Source organism: Emericellopsis atlantica, assembly GCF_019669845.1.
Source record: "Emericellopsis atlantica unplaced genomic scaffold F5Z01scaffold_15, whole genome shotgun sequence".
In the NCBI taxonomy this organism is placed as follows: domain Eukaryota; kingdom Fungi; phylum Ascomycota; class Sordariomycetes; order Hypocreales; family Bionectriaceae; genus Emericellopsis; species Emericellopsis atlantica.
Window position 1 is genome coordinate 496688 of NW_025764717.1, and position 23288 is coordinate 519975.

General features: G+C 55.0%; 9 protein-coding genes across 9 annotated transcripts; 4 read left to right on the forward strand and 5 right to left on the reverse strand.

Annotated features, from left to right (window-relative positions):
• Positions 1 to 124: 124 nt before the first annotated feature.
• F5Z01DRAFT_132548 (kinase-like domain-containing protein) lies at positions 125 to 2217 on the reverse strand. The gene is made up of 8 exons (XM_046257583.1): positions 2020 to 2217; positions 1913 to 1970; positions 1575 to 1866; positions 1322 to 1528; positions 1225 to 1271; positions 887 to 1177; positions 425 to 833; positions 125 to 372 (listed from the first exon to the last, which is right to left on the reverse strand). The coding sequence occupies exons 1-8, from the start codon at positions 2105 to 2107 to the stop codon at positions 364 to 366; spliced, it is 1401 nt and encodes a 466-aa protein (XP_046117789.1). The 5' UTR covers positions 2108 to 2217; the 3' UTR covers positions 125 to 363.
• A 1456-nt stretch (positions 2218 to 3673) lies between these two features.
• F5Z01DRAFT_637080 (RNA polymerase I associated factor, A49-like protein) lies at positions 3674 to 5089 on the forward strand (the record flags this gene model as incomplete). The annotated part of the gene is made up of 2 exons (XM_046262254.1): positions 3674 to 3800; positions 3855 to 5089. 2 exons carry the CDS (start codon positions 3674 to 3676, stop codon positions 5087 to 5089), a joined length of 1362 nt encoding a protein of 453 aa, XP_046117790.1.
• A 180-nt stretch (positions 5090 to 5269) lies between these two features.
• Positions 5270 to 6361, forward strand: F5Z01DRAFT_132704 (enoyl-CoA hydratase/isomerase). Its single transcript, XM_046257585.1, has 2 exons — positions 5270 to 5643; positions 5715 to 6361. Exons 1-2 carry the CDS (start codon positions 5450 to 5452, stop codon positions 6343 to 6345), a joined length of 825 nt encoding a protein of 274 aa, XP_046117791.1. The 5' UTR covers positions 5270 to 5449; the 3' UTR covers positions 6346 to 6361.
• Positions 6361 to 9044, reverse strand: F5Z01DRAFT_132727 (uncharacterized protein). The gene has a single exon (XM_046257586.1). It carries the CDS (start codon positions 8705 to 8707, stop codon positions 6377 to 6379), a length of 2331 nt encoding a protein of 776 aa, XP_046117792.1. The 5' UTR covers positions 8708 to 9044; the 3' UTR covers positions 6361 to 6376.
• Positions 9045 to 9301: 257 nt separating this feature from the next.
• On the reverse strand, positions 9302 to 11758 carry F5Z01DRAFT_656949 (Sas10 C-terminal domain-containing protein). Its single transcript, XM_046263609.1, has one exon. The coding sequence runs from the start codon at positions 11543 to 11545 to the stop codon at positions 9410 to 9412; it is 2136 nt and encodes a 711-aa protein (XP_046117793.1). The 5' UTR covers positions 11546 to 11758; the 3' UTR covers positions 9302 to 9409.
• Positions 11759 to 12652: 894 nt separating this feature from the next.
• On the forward strand, positions 12653 to 15466 carry F5Z01DRAFT_623105 (chloride channel; the record flags this gene model as incomplete). Its single annotated transcript, XM_046261303.1, has 5 exons — positions 12653 to 12854; positions 12908 to 14760; positions 14809 to 15186; positions 15241 to 15351; positions 15404 to 15466. 5 exons carry the CDS (start codon positions 12653 to 12655, stop codon positions 15464 to 15466), a joined length of 2607 nt encoding a protein of 868 aa, XP_046117794.1.
• Positions 15467 to 16760: 1294 nt separating this feature from the next.
• Positions 16761 to 18354, forward strand: F5Z01DRAFT_681809 (4-aminobutyrate aminotransferase; the record flags this gene model as incomplete). Its single annotated transcript, XM_046265722.1, has 3 exons — positions 16761 to 16832; positions 16905 to 17089; positions 17145 to 18354. The coding sequence occupies 3 exons, from the start codon at positions 16761 to 16763 to the stop codon at positions 18352 to 18354; spliced, it is 1467 nt and encodes a 488-aa protein (XP_046117795.1).
• Positions 18355 to 18684: 330 nt separating this feature from the next.
• On the reverse strand, positions 18685 to 19989 carry F5Z01DRAFT_132953 (uncharacterized protein). The gene is made up of 3 exons (XM_046257590.1): positions 19608 to 19989; positions 18770 to 19552; positions 18685 to 18718 (listed from the first exon to the last, which is right to left on the reverse strand). The coding sequence occupies exons 1-2, from the start codon at positions 19747 to 19749 to the stop codon at positions 18858 to 18860; spliced, it is 837 nt and encodes a 278-aa protein (XP_046117796.1). The 5' UTR covers positions 19750 to 19989; the 3' UTR covers positions 18685 to 18718; positions 18770 to 18857.
• Positions 19990 to 20679: 690 nt separating this feature from the next.
• Positions 20680 to 21609, reverse strand: F5Z01DRAFT_132893 (uncharacterized protein). Its single transcript, XM_046257589.1, has one exon. The coding sequence runs from the start codon at positions 21488 to 21490 to the stop codon at positions 20906 to 20908; it is 585 nt and encodes a 194-aa protein (XP_046117797.1). The 5' UTR covers positions 21491 to 21609; the 3' UTR covers positions 20680 to 20905.
• Positions 21610 to 23288: the final 1679 nt, after the last annotated feature.

Genomic DNA, 23288 nt, shown 5'->3' on the forward strand with positions numbered 1-23288 from the left:
TGTTTTCGCTTTCAGCCCCTTTTGAACAATGAATTAGCACAGATAGCGCAGATCGGCGAAACAAGCGACAAAGACACATCTGCGACCGAGAGATGATGAGGACCACAGCAAGAATATCTTGCTGCTCCGCTGGCGCGACCAGCTAGGTCAACATTACAGGACCTGGATCCAGGGCCGAGTGAACCGCTGCACCTGCTCGGAAGCTTCGCCAATTACTTCCGCCAAAGCCGTTCGAAAGTGCACCTACCCGTGGTTGAATATGCACAATCGATTTCTAGGCCGAGTGGTGTCGGCTGGTGTCCGCTCATGAAAATTGTTGTTGACCTTCCCTATCACCCAATGTGAAATGCTTGGAACTCTGATTCATGACAACTGAAGAACACATGTCAATAACACCACCATAAACCGGAGTCGCGGCGCCCACTTCCCCTTGGCTCGCGATGACATCTATCAAGTTGTCGAGATCCCATGGAAGCGGCCTGATTTGTTCATTCGCGTGCCAATTTGACAACATTCGCTCATCAAGGCGCTCAAAAAACTCGACGTGCTTCTCGGATGTGCAGAGCCAAGGATGAGATTGCGCTTCCGAGATACTGATGCGTTGTTTTGGCGAGATTCTCAGACAGCTGCGAACAAATTTGCGAGCATTCAGAGACGGCGTAGGATTAGGAATGTCGAAGGCGTCTTTCAGGAAACGATCTAAAACTCCCTGGCCCTGACAGCGCAGGTCTTGGGGTATGCCATGCTCGACTGAGACCATGGACAAAGCAATGGCACCTAGGGACCATATATCCACAGCGCTAGTTTGAGGTACTCCTTTTGTTGCGATTTCACTGATCACGTTAGACAAGCGGACAATGGGACTAGGGGATATTTGAAAGCTTACGGCGCCTGGTAAATCAACGTACCTACCGAGGTCAGCATCCGACTCCTGCACGAGACTGCTGATGCACCAAAGTCTGCGAGCACAATGCGGTGGTGTGATATGCTTGGCGAGTATGCCATAAGAACATTTTCCGGCTTCAGGTCGCGGTGCACAATGCCTTTGCTGTGGAGGTACGATAGCCCCCGAACAATTTGTCGAATTATGATTCGGGTGTCAAACTCGGGAATGCGTTCGTGTCGGAAGAAGAACGACATGAGATCGCCCCCTGAGGCAAGCTCTGTGAAGGTGTAGCTATCAGACATGAGAGATGATTTTCGGATGCGGGACGAGGTTCTTACAGTGTATGGGGGGAGCATATAGCGTCCACGTAGGCCAATATGTTGGGCTGAGATTTGTTAGCTATAATCGATGCATCGGACAGTTGATATAACGTACATGTTGCAATTGGCGCAGTATGTCCGTTTCTTGAAGCTTCCGACGGCGCTGGTCTTTGCCACGCCTCCCTTTTCCCTGGAGGCTGTCCAGATCAACCACTTTGCAAACGAGCTGCTTCTTGGTCTTCGTATTAAGCGCCAAATAGACAGAACCATCGCTACCTTGTCCGAGACACCGTTTAGTGACCTTGTATTGATGAGAGAATGACTGCATGCTGTCAGTATCAGGCAGCGAAGGACTCGGGGTTGCTAACCTCGCATTCCCCTGACTGGACTGGGGTCAGATCCGATTCGATGCATTGGGCTACCTGATGGTACCGAAACTTCCAGTACGGCTTGATCTCGATAACATCGCCATCTTCAAGTAGATAACCAGGTGTGATATCAGGGCCCTGGCCAACATAAACATTATTCACGTAGGTTCCGTTGACAGACTGGCGGTCTCGGACGAAGACATGGCACAAATTCGCTTCATAAACAATGGAGTATAGTTCGCAATGATTTCGAGATACTGCGGCATCGGTGTCACCTCCGATGACCAAGTCACTACTCGAATCAGCACTGCCTTTGGTAGTGGATAGATAGGGCTCACTTGGAAGTGGCAAAGCGCCCGATCCTAAACACATCGTGACTCTGAATCAGTATCGTATCTGAAGGAGTCAGTAGGATGCCTCAATCGCAAACACAGTGAGGGGGTACCTTGAGGCCCAGGACCCTTGCGGACATCGAAGAATTGAAGCGTGGCCACTGGCTCGCCATTGCTGTTTGGGCGCAAACCTGGAAGCATCGTGATCGGTGTTATCGTCCAAGAGGGTACAATTTCGACTTTTCACAATGTAGAGAGCGAAGTGTGTGAATTTTGACTGGAATTGTTACATGCTGCCCGTGTATGTGCCCCAAGCAAGAACGGGAACCTGCCAGGTGCTCCTTCCACGAGCGAACTCTTACAAGCACGCACACGGCGCCATCTACCTGGGTCGCACAAACGGCCAAAGAGCTGGACGTCCTCATGCAAGCAAACTTTGGGTTGACAGTGCGTGGTCAAAAAACATCGATGACCTAAAGTGGTCATCATTTGAACAAGGTCGCGACAGCTTCAGGTTGTAGTTGAATGTGGATCATAGCTTGCTGCAGGGACACAGTGTGTGTCACAGTTTGCGAGCGAGATCCGCGCTGTGACAAAGTGACGTAAAGTCCACAGGCCACACGTGACTGGTCAAAACCTAACCCTACTAGCTCGGCCTGCCTTAACCGCCACACTTCTCCCCCCTCACCATTCACATTGTTCCTTATCCAACAACGATTCTCATCCACGAACCTGTACGTCAGTCCCCATAGCAATTGCGACGCTCGCAAGTCATCATCACGCGCCTACCCCAGCCAATGGCGGACGGTGCCGTCGTGGTGGCAAGCTGCGTTGCCGGCGCAAGCTTGGTTGACATTGGCCTTGACTAACAATGCCGCAGCAAACTCGTTCAAGATGAGAGCCAAATGGAGGAAGAAGCGCGTTCGTCGCCTCAAGCGTAAGAGAAGAAAGATGAGGGCTCGCTCGTAAGTCACCTGCATGCAACACGGCTTCTACACTACCGTATCTAACCTGCTCGGCAGCAAATAAGCGTGTCACGCGACAACCTGACCTGAACCATCTTTCATGATTGACGAGAACCCACGACACCTTTTCGCGCCTGAGTCTTGCCGACACAGGGAAGGACAACCTGCAATGCTTCCGACGCTCTGTTCCCAGATCTTGTTGGAGGAGGACATGGACGCAACCCTGACGAGCCTGGATGATGACGACGTGAGATTGGAATGAGAGATGCGCTTATTACGCCAAACGGAGGGTCAGGCACTCAGCTGGACGCAGGAGCGACCACCTATTTGAAGCTATCTGCCATGAGAACGCAGGCTTGGAAGCCACTCCGAACGTTACTTGACAATTCAATCAGAAGCTTCGTGCACAACTACCAGTTTTCCATGTGACTATTCCACGCTCTCCCCATAAATGAATGCGTAAACCACATGCCATGTCAATTGTTTCTACCGGGAGCTTTGATGCTATCGTCCATGTGCCATTGCACCCCAGCACAATTCACCCTCAAATTCCCTTTTGTGTGCACGCGCATAGCAGTGTGTGACGTCGCCAACCTAGTCACGACTCGACTTGGTGGGGTGGGGTTGCCATCGGTCCAGCTCCATAAGGCGCTGGCACACCGCCCCGGCTCAAGTCCGGTTCAATCAATTTTCTGCCGCCAGTGATCGCTGCAAAGCGGAAGAAAAAAAATAGTAGAAACATCCCACCTTCTCAGGCGCCACTCAATAGTTAATCCCCGATTGACACTCACAGCCCTGCATCATGGCCAAAAGGAAGAGAGAGGGCGAAGGCTCTGCAAAGGCCTCCAAGAAGGTCGCCATTGACGCACATGCACCGCAGGCCAAGGTGTCGTCTGTTCTGCGACCAAAGTCCTCTCCACCGGTGATAGGTACGGATGCGCCACGAACCCTCAGCAACTGTCAGTGATCTAACTCGAGACTAGTGACTGCCCCAGGCATAAGCGTAATGTCTGATTCGACATTTCAACCATACGTCCCCCAAGATCAGATCATTGCGGCGAAGAACAAGTCCAAATCCACACAGCAAGAGCTCCTGCTACACTCAACGTCACATCCGAATCTCGACTACACAGCCAAGGAGGAAACGTCCCGTGGATCGAAACCGCTGGTCAACCACTATGTCGGAGTCTACGACCCCAAGACTGGGACGATGCAGGTCATCGAGGCGAAGAAGATGGTTGTCCGCGGCGCAGTAAGGGCTAAGCAGCAAGCTGAGAAAGAAGCCGCGGCCAAGAGGGCACTCGCCGTAAGGAGCTCAAAGTCAAAGCTGGCTGTCACAGTGGCTAATAATCAGCAGACCAACTTTGAGCGCAGAACCGAGTTGGGACAGACATTCGGCACCAGGAAGGCCAAGAAGGCCCTCGCAGACGTAACCCTCAACGCCATCGGCCCGGTGCGCAGGGATGCAGACGAACCCTCAAAACCGTTGGACGCCGCATCCAAGGCCATGCTCACTTCCGTGGGCTCGATTACCTCCACCATGGCGTCGAAAGAGGAATTGCAGGCGGTGGTGGACGAAGCCAAGCCCGTGCCCAAAGCCAACCTCGATGCCACCGATATCCTCGACGTCTACGATCCGAATGTTATCATTGGCCGGGACATTCTCAACCAGGTGCCCATCCGCGAGTGGCAGGAAAAGGCGCAGCACAAGGAGAGTATCCAGGCTCCATCGCGGTTCGTGGTGTCCCGCGTGGCACCCATCGCCATCAATGCCGACGCTACGCTCCGCCTACGCGTGTTGCGGTACCTGTGCTTTGTGCTCATCTTCTACATGTCGACCAAGCCTGGTCGCGAACGCGGCACGCGGTCCATCCCGCCGCGGGACAAGCTGCGCCAAGCCCTGGATCCCGCGCCCGAGGCCGTCGTCGAATCGATCCGTCGCAAATTCTCGGATGCAGGCACCATGCGAAAATTCCACATGGATCTGCTGATGACGCACTGCTGCGTGTTCTCCTGCATCGTGGACAACTTTGAGTCCGACACGCAGGCGTTGCGAGATGACTTGCGACTCGACCAGAAGACCATCAATTCCTATTTCCATGAGATTGGTGGGCGGGTGAAGCCCGTCAAGACAGAGCACGGCACTGCGCAGATAGGTCGCTTGGCGCTGCCGCTTGATTTCCCCAAGCAGCGACACTTGGCGCCCAAGAAGCGATAGGCGATAGAATTATGATGGTCATCAGCATAGCAAGGGCAGGAGTCTGTCAATTCGATATCACTTGCATCGTCTTGTAATTGTTCTTGTTTTTGAGCCGTGTGTGAGAAGTGAATGGTTTGCGTGTGGTCAGGCCCGGCAGAGCTTCGCGTTCCCCGCAAATTCATACCGAGGCATCTTTGGGGTGAGCCACTTGTCCGGGATTGGCCTGGGGTACATTGATAGAACTCCATCCCCGGATGAGCATCTCACACCTAATTATTGCCGGTCAAATATCTTATAAAGAACCGTTGGGTGTTCGACCTATCGTCCTTCCATCACGCTCGTTGATCACGACCCCCATAAAACAAAGCCACCACCATCATGTCTTCAAGTGACAAGGTCATCAATGTCGAGTACCGCGGCCGTGTCGCCATCATCACCATTGCCAATGAATCCAAGCTCAATGCCTTGTCGCAACCCGATTACTACGAGCTGGCACAGGGTTTGAGAGAAATCGCCACACACGACGAAGTCTTCATCACTGTCATCTTGGCAAAGGGCCGCTTCTTCTCTGCGTAGGTTCTCCCTGCTCGACTGGAGACGAAAGGCATCAAGTTCATACTAGACTAACACTCTCCTCTCACAGCGGTGCCGATGTGTCCATCACACGAGCAGCCCCGTCAGCTGGCAATCCTGACATGCACAAGCACTGGCTCCAGAGCTTTGTTGCCTTCAACCTCAACATCTGCCACGCCTTCAGCACGCACCCCAAGATTCTCGTCATTGGCCTGAACGGGCCTGTCATCGGTCTCTCGGCTGCCCTTACCGCGTTTGCCGACTTTATCTATGCCGCCCCCTCGACATTCCTGCTCACCCCCTTCTCGAGTCTTGGTCTCGTGGCCGAGGGAGGCGCAAGTCGGGCGCTGGTGCAGAGACTGGGACCTGCGAGGGCCAACGAGGCGTTGATCATGAGCAAGAGGATCACGGCCTCGGAGCTGGTGCAGTGTGGCTACGTGAACAAGATCTTTGAGACAGGCAACGGCGAGGATGCCAAGTTCAGAGAGTTGGTGCTACAGGAAGTGGACGACCGCCTGGGCGAGCACCTCATTGGGAGCAGCCTGATTGGTATCAAGGCTCTCATCCGTCGGCCGGAGCTGGATGTCATTGACGCGCAGAATGTGAAAGAGGTGTTCGCCGGTCTGGACCGCTTCACTTCGGGTATTCCGCAGGAGGAGTTCCGCAAGATTGCCTCGGGCGAGAAGAGGCACAAGTTGTAGAGGGTTGCTAGATTGTACCTTTTTTTTTTGTCTATGCCAAAAGGCCGAATAGCAAGCTTGTACGCTGCCAGAATGCGTCGGCACCCTTGCTGATGCGAGTGCGCGACTGTTCCTCTAGACCGGTTGCCTTGAACACTGCCTCTTCCAGGTCCTTCATCGCCTCGCAATCACTACCTAGGCAAGTCCTGGCATATGATACATCGAAAAGCCACTGAATGAGCAGCTCTCTCTTGGCGTCCGATTTGCCTTCTTCCGTGTCGGTCTCCTTCTCGTCTTGCTGCTCATCTTGGCTGGAGTCTTCTTTCTCGACCGTGGCAAGTTCGTCTTTCCAGCATTGCGAAAGCTTCTCGTCCAGGTGCTGCTTGATCACTTTGACCGCTGCCGGACTCCAAAGGTCCATACCAGCGCTTCCCATATCTGTTGATAAATTCCGCAAGAACTGGAAAAGGGCTGGCGAAGGTTGATTTGGTATGGGCGGCTCACCCTCCCATAGGGGCCTACCAGCTACCAATCGCTCCGACAATCCCGCTTCAGCGAATTGCCGTAGTGGTGCGGTAACCACATGTATGGAAATCTCCTGATGTAGCGGAGGCACCATGGCGAGACCGAATGACTTGGTTGCGGGGCGGTCGGGTAGTTGGCGACGAATATCTCGTAACACGCGCAGGAAGTACATGGCCACAGGGCCTCGATTTGATTGCGGTGCCTTCTCCGTCCACAGGGACTTCAACTGGATCTCCAGCTCTTCAAATGATTTATCGAATGTACTGTCGAGCTTGGTTTGCAGCATCAGAGGGTCGTCTCTGCTGAGCGCCTGCTGCCTGGCCTCGATTGTCTCCTCGTCCTCCACCTCATCAAAGTCATTGTCCCAGCGTTGCTTTGTTAGTGACTCTACCACCTGTTTGACGTCGTCAATCACGTGGAACCAGGATTTGTAGCAATTCGACGCCTTCGAAACGGCATCGTTGCGTCCGTAGACCCTCGCGACAACTTCCGCCACGAAAGGCGCAGCGCCTTGCTGCAAGGCGGTATCGTAGCCTTCTTCCTCCCATAGGCCTCGATTCTTGTCGGTAAACCCATCCTGCCAGGTTTCCAATGTTGCCCTGACTTCTGATCCGACCAGGTTGAGCTTCTTGACTTTGCTCTCCAGCACCGCTAGCATGCGACCATTGATAACCTCGCGAAAGTCGTCTTGCATCTCGGATGGGTCGAACCCACGGGCTTTCCCACCCTCCCTGATCCAGAGCTGCAGCAGGTTGGTGCGGAGCTCCATCACGGATTTGAACTCGTGCATGCTACTCAAGGCCGCCTTGAGTCCAGTCAAGAGAACTTGCCCGCCCTTGTCTGCCCATTTGGCGAGGGTATCTCTGGCAATGGTCCTGTCCAGGTCGTCATGCCGAATAAATGGCGTGAAATATTGTATCTCTTCACCACACCATCTTTCGTACAAATCGAGACGCAAGCCATGCAATTGCTTCAAAGCTGGGTCGGCTAGCAAAGGTTTAGCCTTCAGGCCTTGCAACGCCTGTGACAGCTTCGCCGACACGACTGCTTGGACGTCGAGTAAGGTCCGCGTATACAGCCGTAGACTCTGCATGACATGTTCGCTCCGGTCGCCTGACGTGGGGTTGTCTGCATCGACGGCCGCAGCCATCGCTTCGCCCCGAACGTGTAGAAAGTGGCGAACAGCGTCTCGCGCTCCCGAGCTGGTTGCCAGGCTGTATGCACATAATGCCATGGTGACATCCTCGCGATCACTGTCTTGGGTCACTCGGCCAAGTACTTTCTCAATGTGCCGGAGTAGTCGCCGGCGCAGCGCACCAAAGCTCTTCTTCAACGCCTCAATGTCGTGGTGCATCCCAGGGTTTCCAGTAACGTCGCCCAGGCTCTTCAGCAGTAGTCGGCTCAGAACGAGCACCTTTGCCGCGAGCACCAGGCGCTCGCCCCTCGAGACGCTGTCTTCCAACCCGCCGCCGCCTTTCAGGACTCGTTCCACGACCATTGCGCACGCATTCAACATGCTTACTCGCACCAACCGTTCCTCCTCTTGATTATGCGCCTCCTTTCTCACAAATGTGGCCAATCCGCTGACCTTGCCTCCGACAATGCCTCGCCCACATTGCGCACCCATGTGGCTCAGAAGCTCTTGGACTGTCTCATTGTCATCGCGCATGCGGACTATGGTGTCCGCCGTGCCGAGCAGTTCGCGATACGAGGAGCCGACCTGCGTGCGCAGACGCTGGGCTTTGTCGTCAACGGCATTGAGGATGGATCGGTGTGTCGTACGGATTTGAGGGAGCGTGTGTGTCGACGTGAAGATGTCCGCGGACGAGGTGAGGGTCGATGGGTCAGGAGTCGCCATGGTGGGGGATGGGTGACGGCTTGCGTCCGCTTAGGGTTCAATGCGCATCGGTGATGATAGTATTTACAAACCCCTAGCCCGGCGAGCGTGTTGAGTTGCAGTTGGCCGCAATTGCACAATTGAAGTCAGGAGGAAGATTGTACAGCTGCCACGACCTATGTTCGGCCATGTGGGGTAGCTCCCTGTCACGCTTAATCCTCCAACTCGAGCATTTTGAATCTTGATACATTAATAAGGCACATCGTGAAACTGGTCACTGCGCTCGCTGGCAAGAACTTCAATTCCACCGCAGGTATTCAAGTAACCAAATTGCCTCGACAGAATCGGATGGCGCATTGGAGACACCTGGAATGTGAAGGGCGACTGGATCGAACGTTCCTGTATTCTCGTAGTCAATCAGGATACCCTACACCAAAAGGGGGCTTGATTCGATACTCCTGGGATGAGCCTTTTGAGTAACAGTATAGCTTCCATATTAGAAGGGGTTCGATCTCGAGCTGAACGCACTCTACTGGCTCATTCGCCGTGAACCGAGACGCACGAGGGGATATTCGTAATTCAACTCACATTTGTAACGCACAGAACCTAGCAGGGCTAGAACACAAAGCCAGGCAATTCCTTGAACACCCGGCGTAATAGGTCTCATGGAAAATATAAATATACAGGCGAGAAATGTTGATATATGCAATTGTATGCTCCTTTCTATAGCTTGGTGCTCTTGATGACACCAGTGTTGATACCCGTCACCTCTCCCCTGTAGCCACCCTTTGGCTCGCCGCCCTTCCAGATCGGCTTCATGCTGGCCAGCTTCTTCTGCTTGGCCTCGAACTGCATCTTCTTCTTCACCCTGGGGTTGCGCACCTCCTTCTTCCTCTTGGGAGCGAGACCCTTGTTCTTCTCAATGGCGTAGGTGATCTTGCGCTTGCCGTCCTGGCCGACCTCCTCACGCTCGACAACCCGATCGGCCTTGCTGGCCGCGGCAAACGCGGCGTACCGAGCCGACTTATCCTGCTTGTTCTTGTCGGACGTGTGCTTGACCATGTCGTAGTACTCGTCCTCGTCGTTGCGCATCGTCTTGGCATGGGTCTCCTCCTCGCTGTCGCTGTTGTCGTCCAGGTCGGCGCCCGTCTTCGAGCCGGACTTGGCTCGGTTCTCGGCTTCGCGGAGGAGACGAGCTTGTCGGTCCTTGAGGCGCTCGCGGTAGGGAATGTCCATGTCGCCACCCGCGTCGCGACTGGCACCAGCGCGACGGTTGGCCTTTTGTGCGACCTGTGACGTGTAGAACTTGAGACTCTTCTTACGCGCGGCCTTGTCGGCAGCGGTGCGCGCATCGAGGCTCGTCTCTTCACCAAAGTCGGAGTCGGAGTCGTCCTTGGCGGCGACACTCTTTTCCTTCTTCTTGGTCTTCTTGGTGACGAGCGGCAGGTCGTAGAGGTCAGCGAGCTTGTCTTCCACGGCTTGGGCCTTGGCCATCTTCTTCGCCTTCTTCTCGGACAGGGCCTTGTCCGCGACCTTCTTCTGCTTCTTCCGAAGCTTCTTCTCAGTCTGATCGAGGGGCCCCTCAATGTCGTAAGGGGCGACGACCTCCTCTTCCTCCGCTTCTGCGCTTTGTAACGACTTGAGGTCTTTGATCTTGCGCCATGCTTCGCGACAATCGACCAAAGTCGCCATGACGTCGTGGTCCCGTAGCTCTAATGCCTCCAGGGCCTTTTGTTGCCTGCTAGAATCGCGCGCAGGCGAGGAGAGGATCGCAAAATATCCAGCTAACGCCGCCACGTAGCAGCCCAGGACCCAGTACTGGACAGCTTCTAGTGACTTGCTGCCACGAGCTTGGGCTTGTTGCTTGAGTACTTCCAGAGCAGCAGTCTGTTGCTCAAGCTCCGTCGCGATATGCTCAAACTCAGGATACCGCATCCTCAGCAGTCGTCGGCGCTCGTCCGTGCCCATATCGTCTGTGATTTCGACCTCTTTCAGCACTTCGGTAACCGGCTGGTCAGCCTCGTCCTCTTTTGATCCTTCAGTCGCCAGCCACTCGTCGCCGTCGAACATGAAATCCTCGTCGGTCATTTTGGAGAGCTTCTTCTGTTGCAGACGCTTTGCCTCAGCTTCTTCTTCGAGCGCATCGGCCTCCGTCTCAATCATGTCGGCGTTGTAGTACTCCTTCCTCGAAGACCCCCACCACCTGTCGTCGCCCTCCTCCTCGCCGTCACCTTCCTCTTCGTCCGACTGGACTCCCTTTGTCAACCTCTTGGACTTGGCCAGCTGCTTGACATCCACGTCGTCTACTTCATCCGCCTCTTCGGAATCATCGTCGAGATCGTCGAGGTCGTCGTCCGAGAGCTCAATGTCGTCGCCAGCCCTCTTCCTGCGCTTCATATTCGGCTCATCATCGATCATGATCTGGTCTCGGTTGATGAAGTATTCGTCCTCCGAATCTGCGACATCTTTGTAACTGGTAATGGGCCCGAGGCGCGCATCTGCAGCGTCGACCTCGCGGGGCCCTGTCGGCTGCGTATTGCGGCCAGAAGCCTTTCTTTTCTTCGCCATGTCGGTCGGTCGTGGTGGCTGTTGATTGACCAAGTCCGTGTAGGCAATAACGTGGGTGGGACAACAAGCCTGGCGGTTGGGATTCAGAAAATTTCCAGTTGCGATAAGAAACGGCGGCACGATAAGAAGACGGGCCCCCACTCCAACGTTTACTAACGCCGGCCGAGAAGGCGGAACTATGTCCGACAGACTCTGGCTGGAGGGACTTCTGTTTGGAGCGACGTAACCATCACCGATAAGTGTACTAATAAGGTGACAATTGTCTTTTGAGCTTCCGCTCAATAAGCTCATCGCTTACCGCGCTCTGAAGTATTTCCACCCGGGACGCATACCACGGGCATGCTGGAAAATGGGTCGGCAAGTGACGTGACCGATGGGCGCACGCACGCACGGATATTTGAGATCTGCGTGTGCAAAGCAGCTGTCAAGCAACAAGCTGGAAATGCTATGGTGGTTCTTGACCTGACAGTATCTTGAGTAGCGAAATTCCACCTTTTTATAATACTTGTAATGTATTCCAACATTACGTACGCATCCGTTAACGACTTAACGTTAAGTTAGGATGGTGATGGACCCTGAATGTGAACGTCTGTGCCTAAAAAGTAGCGTCCCTCGTTGATTACAGGGGCTGGCACTGGACAGGACATGACACGGACTGTGGAGCCGCCCGCTGACACCGCCTGGCCAGCCGCCAACCTCCTGCCCCATTGGCATCAGCCGACCTCCTTCTTTCCTGCCCTTGTTCGCGATTTCCTCCACACTCGAGGGAGCCTGAGGTATTACATGTGCGTAGCCTCGTCGTGTCTTCCTTCGAGTGGCCTGGAACTACTCCGTACGGACAGTAGGGGACGAGTCAGCACACTTGCTCCAGCCGTGTCATCAAGACGCGAGGCCACACTCTTTCACAACTCCCAGCGTTCCTTACTCGGGATTGCTTTGGCAGACAGTGACATCAACCTCGAGGCGTGCCGCGGCGACAGCTTGGCTCCACAGCGGCGTGCATCATCTGGGGTCGTTTGACACACTCTACTCGCCCACGTGAACAGCCTTCCAAGACCTAATATCCGCCTCCACGATCGTCGGGCCAAATACGAGTCTGGAGGCACGTCCCTCGCGAGGCCTCACGGGCTCATTCCAGCATCTACACCAGCTTGCTGCCCTCGTGAGCAATCCTGCCCTGGCCTACTGCTGCCCGCACCTTTGGTTCTCATCCGTGGTGTCGAGCTTAGCACGCCCTCACTAGGGTCCCAACTTTGAGGACAAGTCCCTCTTTAGACATCCGGCAACCAATCGCTAGGACCTCATCCACCTTCACCGAAACCTTGCCGATGCCATTGCTGCTCGACTCGCGGCGCACTCTCCTCCCTCGATAACCGCCAGCCGCCGCCAACTGCCACCATGTCCGGTCTCAGCAGGGAAAACTCCTTCTCCCAACCGACGTCCCCTCTTTCGCGGCGACCGAACCTCGAGCGACATGTATCCCTTGGAGCCGATGAGCGGACAGCTCTGCTCGGTCGATCGAGGTCCAGGATACGCCTCCGCAGTGAGACATCTTCGCCTAAACGCGGGAGCGATATTGCGAGGCACGGAGCATACACAGGTATATGCTACGAGTCATTGGGAAGACCTAGCGCTGACTCGTTGTTTGTGCAGGTGGCCCTCGTGCCCGTCACCATAGCCGACATCCATCCTGGGGCTCTAGGATCATCCATGCTCTATCCGACCGACAGCAATCTATCTCGGGCCCGTCCAAGGAATCTTCCTCATTCGCGGACGACCGTGTGTGGTACGATCAGTTCACCAGCACAGATTGGGTTCACGATACCATTGCGGACTCGTACCGCGTAAAGGCGCTGCGGAGTCGCAAGGACTTCTGGGGGCGCATCTTGGTCATGCTGGATGGCGTACAGGGGTGGATACTCAGTGCCTTGTCTGGCTTCATCATCGCGCTTGTTGCATATACGGTGAGCGTCGCCGAGACTGTCGTGTTTGACTGGAAGGATGGCTACTGTGCTACGGCATGGTATCGCAATGAGCAGGATTGCTGCCCGGACGGACCCTGCGAGGACTGGAGAGACTGGACAGAGGTAATCAAGTCTCACCCTTTCGGTAAGGTTGGCACTGAGTACGTCATCTACCTACCCATGGTGGTAGGCCTTGCCTGTGCATCATGCTGGATGGCCTTGTTCACCAAGACGGTCGTGCCATCCGCCTACCGCATGTCTACCTTTGATGAGAACCTAGGCGCAAGCGGGGTGCCCATCTTGGCGGAAGACATTCAGACCGACGATGACGAGAACCCTCGACAGCCACCTGTCGAGCCGGAGCCGCCCGCGCCGATGGTCTACTATCCCGCTGCAGGCAGTGGCGTTGCCGAAGTTCGCGTCATTCTCAGCGGCTTCGTCCTCCACGGCTTCCTGGGCCTGAAAACCCTCTTGATCAAGATGTCTGCCCTGATTCTCAGCGTGGCGTCTGGGTTGAGCATAGGCAAGGAAGGCCCCTATGTGCACATTGCGACGTGTGTGGGCAACATCCTCTGCCGTCTTTTCTCCAAGTACGATCGCAACGACGCCAAAAGGCGCGAGGTCCTCTCTGCGGCGGCCGCCGCTGGTGTTACTGTCGCCTTTGGCGCTCCGTTGGGTGGTGTTCTCTTCAGTCTGGAGGAAGTCTCATACTTCTTCCCCGCCAAGACCTTGTTCAGGACATTCTTCTGCTGCATAGTGGCGGCTTTGTCCCTCAAGTTCCTGAATCCTTATGGCACGCACAAGATTGTCATGTTTGAGGTTCGGTACTATGTGGACTGGGAGTACTTTGAACTCGTCAGCTTCATTTTCACTGGTGTTATTGGCGGTGCAGTCGGCGCCCTCTTCATCAAGGCGTCCAAGCTCTGGGCCGAGAGCTTTCGGCGCATTCGCGTCATCAAAAAGTGGCCACTCCTCGAAGTGTTCATCGTTTCGCTTGCGACTGCGCTGCTGAGCTACTGGAATGTGCTCACCAAGCTGCCCGTCGCCAAGCTTCTCCTGAATCTCGCCTCGCCGTGCGACGATCCCAACATCAGCAAGGAAGAGCTTGGACTTTGTCCCAGCTCTGTGGACGATATCCCTGATATCCTCATCACATTGCTCGTAGCGTTCCTGATCAAAGGCTTCTTGACAACGATCACATTCGGCATCAAAGTCCCTAGTGGTATCTATGTGCCGTCCATGGTCACAGGTGGACTGCTGGGCCGCATGATTGGCCATCTTGTGCAATGGGCTGTGCTCAAGACCCCGGATTGGTCAGTCTGGGGCACTTGTTCAACAACACATGACGGAACATGCATCCAGCCAGGTGTATACGGTCTCATTGCTGCCGGTGCGACCATGTGTGGTGTCACCAGGCTCTCCGTGACCCTTGCCGTAATCTTGTTTGAGATCACCGGCAGTCTCGACTATGTGCTGCCCTTTTCGCTCAGCATTCTCGTGGCAAAGTGGACGGCTGACGCAATTGAGCCCAACAGCATCTATGTGAGTGCTTCAAAAAAACAATGACACATAGGCAACTGACTTGGCTAGGATCTTCTCACTGCAATGAATTCGTACCCCTTCCTCGACAACAAGCACAAGCCTGTTTTCACGGGTGAGCTATCTGATATCCTGCCACGGGTGCGCCGGGAGCGAATCATTGATATTTCCAACTCACCCGTCATTCGAGCGTCAAAGCTGCGCAGTAAACTGGAGCTGCTGCATCGCGCTGGTGAACTGGATGGCGGTCTGCCACTGCTGCGCAATGGCGTTCTCGTTGGTCTGATCCCAGCCCCTGATTTGCAGTTTGCTCTGGATCAGCTGGATGACGAGGAGAGCACGCTTTGCGTAATGGACCGCATCCCTCACGCCAACCAAGAAGAGGAGATCCTGGACGACCCGAGCGACTTTACCAAATACATTGACCCGGTAAGTTCGGCGCAGAAGAAGACCTTGTCCGAGCAGCCACTGACTCCAGCGCAGGCGCCCGTGTCACTCGATATCAAGTCGCCAATGGATCTGGTGTACGAATGCTTTTCGAAGCTCGGATTGAGATATATCTGTGTACTGAGAGATGGCAAGTATGCAGGCATGGTAAGTCACCCAGTAGCGGCTCTGATGCGATGAGGCGCTGACACACAGGAAGACTCACAAGAAAACTTTTGTCAAATACATGCGTGAGCAGCACGAGGAGGAGTACTCCATATGATCGCATATGATGCGATCACTACACGATGGCTTTTGACAAAGACAAGACATATCTAGACAGAGAGTTGTAACTGGACAGGGGCTTGCTTGATACGGCATTGATTTATTTAGCTTTGCTTTGGGCAGCATCGCATTGATGGGCGCTACTTAGACTCCCTCGCATGCATAGACTGGCGCGCGGATTGCATCTGAGTTTAAAGACAATTGATTTTCATATACAAGTAGACTCTCTGACGAACCCAAGCCATATGAACTTGGGCATGGCGCACCATAATGCCAGGTGCCAGCGATGAGCACTTGACAATTCATCGGCTCCAGTCTCTCCAAACAATCAAATCTGGGGTAGTACCACTACAGAACTCCCGGTCCGGCTTCGGACCCGGGCCGGGGGGCTAGTTGCGCGATACGTACATAAATAGTACGTATTGTGAATGACGCGTTACGCCCACTCTGATGTCGAATTGCAGCGCTATCAACTGTGGTGTGGAACTGTGCATTCCCCCGCCGTGCGAGACGATGTATTCTCTTCACGAGAGCACCGTGTGTATTGTATCACTGGCAAGTGCACAAATCTTGGTCGGCCAGCGTGAGCATCTCGTCATGATCACTTTCCTTGTTGAAGAGTGAACTTTCTCGTGTTAGACATCTCTCAGTCTTATCTCAACTATGACTCGGATACATATTCCGCTGTGGAGTACTCATTCTCCATATCGTTGAAAAGAAATCAATCATTTCATTAAGTTCTAGCTACGTGCTAACTTGGAGTAGAAAGCGGATTGGAGAGAGAATGCCTAATCAAGCGTACGCCTACTGGCGTAATCCAATAGGGCGTGTTGAACAAAACAATGCACGAATTACCCCGCGGACAACAGCTCCGACTCGGAGCCTAAGCGACTGATAAGCCGCCACAACCCGGCTGGCTCGTGCGGTGTGCGGTGTACGATAAGGACCCTTAATAAATTTGGGGAAAGCGCGATCCGGGCCGGTGCAGTTTACATTACGAGATATGACACCAGCTTGTCAAGCTTTCGCTGTTCTTGGTGGGAGGGGAAGGCGAGAGGCCTTCTGCCCATGGGGATAAAGATTGAGGTGCTCCCTGTCCTTGTCTTCACCTTTAATTCAGCATTCCAAACTTTATCGTCTCATCCAACTACCCCAAAGGACTCGTTGTTCGCAGTTGGAGAAAGTGGTTGCGTACCTTAGCCTCACACACTTCCAACACTTCGATCGGGCCCTGACCTCTTGCTTCCGAATCTTCACAATCGAGAGTACACTTGCTCACGATGCTGCCTACCATGGCTTGGAGGCCATCAGCAACCGTCAACATGCGGGCTGCCCTCTTCCACAAATCTCGAATCGCCACTGTCGTGGGGCAGCCGCGACGAATGCTGGCCACTGCTGCCGCCCAGCACCAACCAGGCCATGCAGAGCGACAGCAGCCTTTCTACGCGGGCGAGCCGGCAGGGCCCAGCGTCAAGACGGCCATTCCTGGCCCGCGGAGCAAGGAGTTGGCCAAGGACCTGGACACGGTCTTTGACACGCGGGCGCTGAACATGTTGACGGACTACAGCCGGAGCTCCGGGAACTACATTGCGGATGCGGATGGCAACATGCTGCTTGATGTGTAGGTTTCCCACCAATCGTTGGTCAAGCGCCGAGGGCTGACTCTCATGCTTCAGATACGCCCAGATCGCCTCGATCCCTGTGGGCTATAACAACCCAGCTCTCGCCAAAGCTGCCTCCAGCCCTGAGATGGTCAGCGCAATCATCAACCGCCCGGCGCTCGGCAACTTTCCTCCCCACGACTGGGCCGACGTGCTCCGCTCGGGCATCCTCAAGGCGGCGCCAAAGGGCCTGGACAATGTGTTCACGGCCATGGCTGGCTCGGATGCCAACGAGACCGCATTCAAGGCGGCCTTTATGTACCGGCGCCAGCTTGAGCGTGGAGGCCGCGATGTCGAATTCACCCCCGAGGAGATTGAGAGTGTCATGAGCAACAAGGGACCAGGTGCCTCGCAGCTTTCCATCCTGTCCTTCAAGACGGGCTTCCACGGCCGTCTCTTCGGCTCCCTCTCGACGACTCGTTCCAAGCCCATCCACAAACTCGACATTCCCGCCTTCGATTGGCCTCAAGCAACCTTCCCTCAACTCAAGTATCCCCTTGAGGAGCATGCAGCCGAGAACGCTGCTGCCGAGCAGGTCTCCATCGACGAGGTGGAGCACTTGATCAAGTCCTGGCATCTGCCTCCTGCAGCTATCATCGTAGAGCCCATCCAGTCAGAGGGAGGCGACAACCACGCATCGCCAGACTTCTTCCGCAAGCTGCGCGAGGTGACGCGCCGCCACGGCGTGCTGATGATCGTCGACGAGGTGCAGACTGGTATCGGCGCCACGGGACGCTTCTGGGCACACGACCACTGGAATCTCCAGGACCCGCCTGATATGGTCACCTTCTCTAAGAAGGCGCAGGCTGCGGGTTACTACTATCGTATGCCGGAGCTGCGGCCCAACAAGCCCTACCGTCAGTTCAATACGTGGATGGGCGACCCAGCGCGCGCGCTGCTCTTCCGCGCCATCGTCGATGAGATTGAGAGGCTCGATCTCGTCAACAACACGGCGAACGTGGGTGCCTATCTTTATGGCCAGCTGGAGCAGCTGTCAAAAGTGCATCCCGACCATTTCCAGAACCTCAGGGGTAAGGGCCAGGGCACATTCATCGCTTTTGATACGCCCAAGAGAGACGAGTTCCTGGTCAAGGCCAAGTCTCTTGGAGTCAACATTGGAGGCAGTGGCGCCACCGCCGTTCGGTTGAGGCCTATGTTGATACTGCGCGAGAGCCATGCCGACATCTTGGTGGACGTGCTCGATAAGATTGCGAGGTCATTCTAATTTGTCTTTCGGCACCTCGGCGTTACACATGTTTTCTAACTGCTCCACACTCGGAAATGTAGTGATGGAGTGTGCTTGAGTCTTTCAACTCGTAAGACAGTACAGGATCTAGACAGGTCTAGGCCATATTTGAATTTGATGCATCTACCAGCCGACCTCGTGGGACGAGAAGGCAGATTGAGGAATGGTGTTCCAGACACTTTCGGCATTTGTGCACGTTATCTTCAACCTGGTGTCCCATTCAAGAACCCTGGCTTCGACGGTTGAAGCAGTGCAGTATTCCGTAGGAATAAACTCCCGGTTGAGGGCTTGAGCAATGCTATGCCTTTCTTCTTGACTCCGACTTCCTCCGTTGTTTGACGCTCTAATAATGTTTAGTCAACAGAGCACACGGCAACAGGGGAGGAATGCTCACTCTAGATTCGTTGGCTCTCGTGAGCCGATGTGGTGTCTGGCGCGCGGGAGTGTAGGAGATTATCTGGTGGCACGGGGCCGAGAGTCTCTCAACCTCCCCGCGGGACGAGATTTGGCTGATATGCATATTCAGATGCCGAAAGATCTCTGGGAGATATGGAAGCCGGGGCGTTCCTAGGCCGCTCTTGTCTTGGTGACATTACGGTATGTTGGGTCCGGGGACTGCGCGATGTTCTTGTTGTTGTTGCAATGTACGCCTCAGGTGGGGTCATCGGGCGCGCTGTCGACGAGGGGCTGGTCAGTATTGATGACATTGACGCGCGTTTTGCCCCTGGAGGTGCTGCCGGCTCAAGCTCAGGCGGTCTCAAAACTGGCGAAGCACCTGTCGCCTGGGGAGCGGTGATCTGAAGCCGTGGTGACAAGCCAGGGGCTTGAAGGCTGTTTGGCCGCGGTAGCAAAGGTTGGAGTTCCTTTTTGGCCTTGTCGGCTCTTGAAGGGCGACCCCTTTTCCGCCTTTGCTCGGGCTGTGGAGGGCTTGAAGGCCTTCGGTACTCAGCGCCAGTGGGACGAGGCAGAATAGGGACATGAGGTGCCGTCAAAGGCGGCAGCGCTTGGTAGCCTGGTGGTTGCAAGGGACGATAAAGCCCGCCGTAGTCGGGGAGCTCAGGCACTGCCACTCTTTTTGCTGCGTGGTACTCGCCATGGTCGCTGGAGAGGCGCCGCTTTTGTAACAGTGTAGGATATCTGTCTCGCAGAGCTGACTCGCACTGGTGGATGGTTCGACCTAGGGGTTGTCAGCGACTCTGGCAGTAGTACTCATCCAGACGCTGAAGGCTGACCGTGTGGTATCTGCATGTTTCGCCAGTCGGCGTCGACATTTTGGGATTTGATGAAATCCACTAGACTGTGAACATTGATTTGACTGGTCTTGATAATTTCGGCAAGCACAAAGCGCTGCTCTTTCTCTGTAAAAGGCTCCATCGTAAGGACTTCAGCGCCAGGCTGACTCTCAGAAAAGGACTGAGTGATGACTGAAAGGAACACGGTAGCGAGATGTCTGCTCGTGAGGCATCAGGGAAGCTTTATGCACACAGCTTTGACTGTAGATGGGCTCGGTATCGCGCCCTGCTTGGGGAACAGATGAGGCACGGGCCTTGTCGGGCGTCGCTGTTGCTTGCTTCTTTCTTCTGTGGGCGGTCGTTGATCGAGTCCAGCAGTATGACGCCACCGAGTATCTTGTGACAAGCACGCGAGAGTACGAGTCTTAGGTTGGAGGTAGACGTGGTCTGTCGCTAGCTCTTCGTTCGTCGATGGAAGCGAGGGGTCCAGAGAGCCATAATAACCGAGTATGTGGAAGGACGTACGTCCGATGGACCTCCCAAGGGACGAAAAGGAGGCGAAGCTTGACTGAATCGGGCCCAGTGCAAAGGTGAGTGAAGGGGAAAAGGCACACAACGCAGGTTATGCCTTGAAGACTCGTTCCCGCGAGCCGCAGCGCCTCGTTGGCTGCTGCAGGGAATCAAGGAGCAGGAAGGCGGATTCCAGGTTGACCAGTCGTCCCTGTGCTCTAGGCTGTCGCGCGAGCCAGGCTTGCCGGGGTGTTTGCGCGGGTGCGGGTCGACGCCGGATGGGTACAGTTGTTGGAGGGGCTCGCGGCGCTGAGCAAGGGTCCTGTGATCCCACCATGAGGTACCTGGAAGTAGTACTACTAGTCAGAGGGGACTACTTTGTCCGTTGTCGATGCTAGCCTAGTGACTCGTCACTGATAGGCTGTGTGTAGACTGCAGTGCATAATGTGCCTCTCGTGTCGTTACGATGCAGATACGTACGACGTGGAGGACTGGATCTAGAAGGCGCGTCGGTACTCGGTGGGCAGCGAGTTGCTGCAGTCGATAAGGTGGTCGATGAGCACTGGCAGCTACATTTCTTGCCATCGCAGCATCATGTGCGCGTGCAGAAAGCTGAGCAGCGCGAGAGATGCTTCAGGTTGTCTCGCTTGGACAAAGTGGAAGAAGTACCAGGCAGCCGTGTGCCAGAAGGAAGGTACATCCGCCTGGGCCCCTGGGGTGGCAGAGCAGTACTGTATAGAGCGGTACCGTAGGGGTATGGTCAGTCAGTACCGTACAGCTAGGTTTCTTCAGTCCTTTTTGCCTCCCGTCTCCAGTCCTCTAGTCCTGCTGACTTGCTGCATTACATGTATGTCTGCACTGTAGAGGGACTGGACATACCTGAGCAGGGTTCGTGGGCTCATGGACTGGAGACTGGACTGGACGGACATGGCGCATTGTAGCGCTTGCTGGGCGAGCCAGCGGGTCCGGTCTTTCCCTGCCGCGCTGCGCTGCGCTACCACCTTGACGCAGACGCGACAGCGCGCATGACCTCTGCGACTGGAGTGGCCCCAAACACCTGCAGTTTTCTCATCGTACATTCCCGTGCCCGGTCGCCAGTTGTAGCCGACCCAAAGTGCAAGCAAGCACCATGCGCACCCGATGCTCAGACGAAATGTGCTGGTCGCCTGGTCGCCTCTCCTGCTCCCAGCAGGGCGTCGTGTTGTTGAGCGTCTAGGCGCATGCCGCTCGACAGTAGGCATTCTGCTGAGACAGACAGACAGGATTGAAGGTGGGTGGGTGCCTTTCCACAACCTTGATGCGTCATTGCCCAAGGCAACTTTCACGGCCATACCCATACGAGCACCAGGGCTGATCGTCTGACGGCAGTCCATTTCATTGCCGCTGTTTCTGCAGCTGATATCTCCGGTGGGCTCTGCGCGCAAGCCAAGACTTGATGATGCTCTCGTGTCTCAGTCTCCCCTCCGAACCGTTCATTCGTTTCGTTTGTGGATGGTGGGCAATGGATCGTCTGGCGCCCCGTAACTGATGCGACAGTCCATTGCCATTACACTCTTCAGCTCTCACCAAGCGATCATTGCCTCCAGTCCTCAGAACGTCGGCATCGCCAACACTACCGATGAGTGTTGATCCTGCGGCTCGACGTGCAGGTGCATCCCGCTGACTGCCACACGAACTTGGCCAATCCCGCCCGCAGCCCTCCGGATCGCCTGACTGCATTCTCCATCCATTTGGATACAAGCCTGCAGGACTTGCAGACAGTAGCTCGGAATCTGCGTCGCGCAACCCCAGGCTTGTTTGTGTATCGGTCGATCACAGGGTATCCAGAACTCGCTGGACGCGCATCCATGATCAGTCGCCCAGGAGCAGCTTGGCAAGCCCACGTCTTCGAGGCCAAGCTCCCCATCCCGAGTCCCTTTGCCTCCGCCTGGTGCAGCCTATGCTGCAAGTGTCGAGGTGGGCATTGCAGATGGCCGCGATAACTGGCCTCGAGGACAAATCCGGTGAATGTCCCTGGTTTAACTGGTCGAGCTCTTCCGAAGCCTTTTGCGTCGCCTCTCGCCAATCAGGCCACAGACACGTCCAGATGCAGCTTTCTCCACGAGTTCGTCACAGGTGACGGACGACGACATGTGCTGCGCTGGTGTCCTGATTGGTGAGGCATGTCAAGGAACGCCAACGACTGCAGGTTCTGATCGCAGCAGCGTTCTGGTTGTCATGAAAATTAGCACGAGGTGAAGAACATAACTACCACGCCACCGACCTCGCTGGCGGCATCGACCGCTCCTTATAAGATGTGCCGGCTCTGCAACTAATTACTGCCACTGCTTCCCTGATGGACTCGAGAGCATGCATAATGAGCTGGCAGCACAGCAGGGCTACTGCCCCACCCATGTACAACACATCAGAGATCTGGACAAAGCAACCCCAAGGGCCCAAGGACTGAAAGCCTTCACCGGGGTCTATTGGTTGGCGTCTACGCTTGCAAACGATCGTGGCTGCAAATGACGTTCGTGGGGAAGCTGACCAACCTCACTGTCCTAGGCCGGTATATACGGATGATGAGCTGACCTACACAGACCAGACCGACAAAACCTGAACCCGCCCAAGACTGCAGCATTTACGAGTAGCAAAGGAATTACCCGTGCCAGAGCACCGTCATCCTCGGCAAAGACTAGACACGTGGTGTTTCCGCCATGAGCCGGTCCCGAGTAGCGGTCAAGCTCATGCATTGTACTTCGTACGTACCTAGCCTGGGTCCTAGGACGAGGTCCAAAAGCTCTCTGGCGACCAGGCTCGCGATTTATCCCAAGGCTTTGTACATGGGCCAGCCAGAATGAGCTCATCATCCAGAGAATTGGTCGAGGTGTATTTTGTGACGTTGGGATCCAGCCTTGGTGGATTGAAGGACGGTATGTGGTCAGAGATCTGATCTACCTTACCTTATACAACAGCTCGTGCGAACAACGCTCCTCCGGCGTACATACTGCTAGCGATATTTCATAGACACCACCTTCAATGTTTCTTCCAAATTCAGAAGTGCTGAAGCTTGCGTGGCCTGTTGTGGTGGCTTGTCTTTGCACGATGAACTCCCATCTGCTTCGAGGTTCAATGTCAGCGACGCACGGACCACGTCGCCTTTTCTGCGACCGACCACGGACTGGCTGGCTG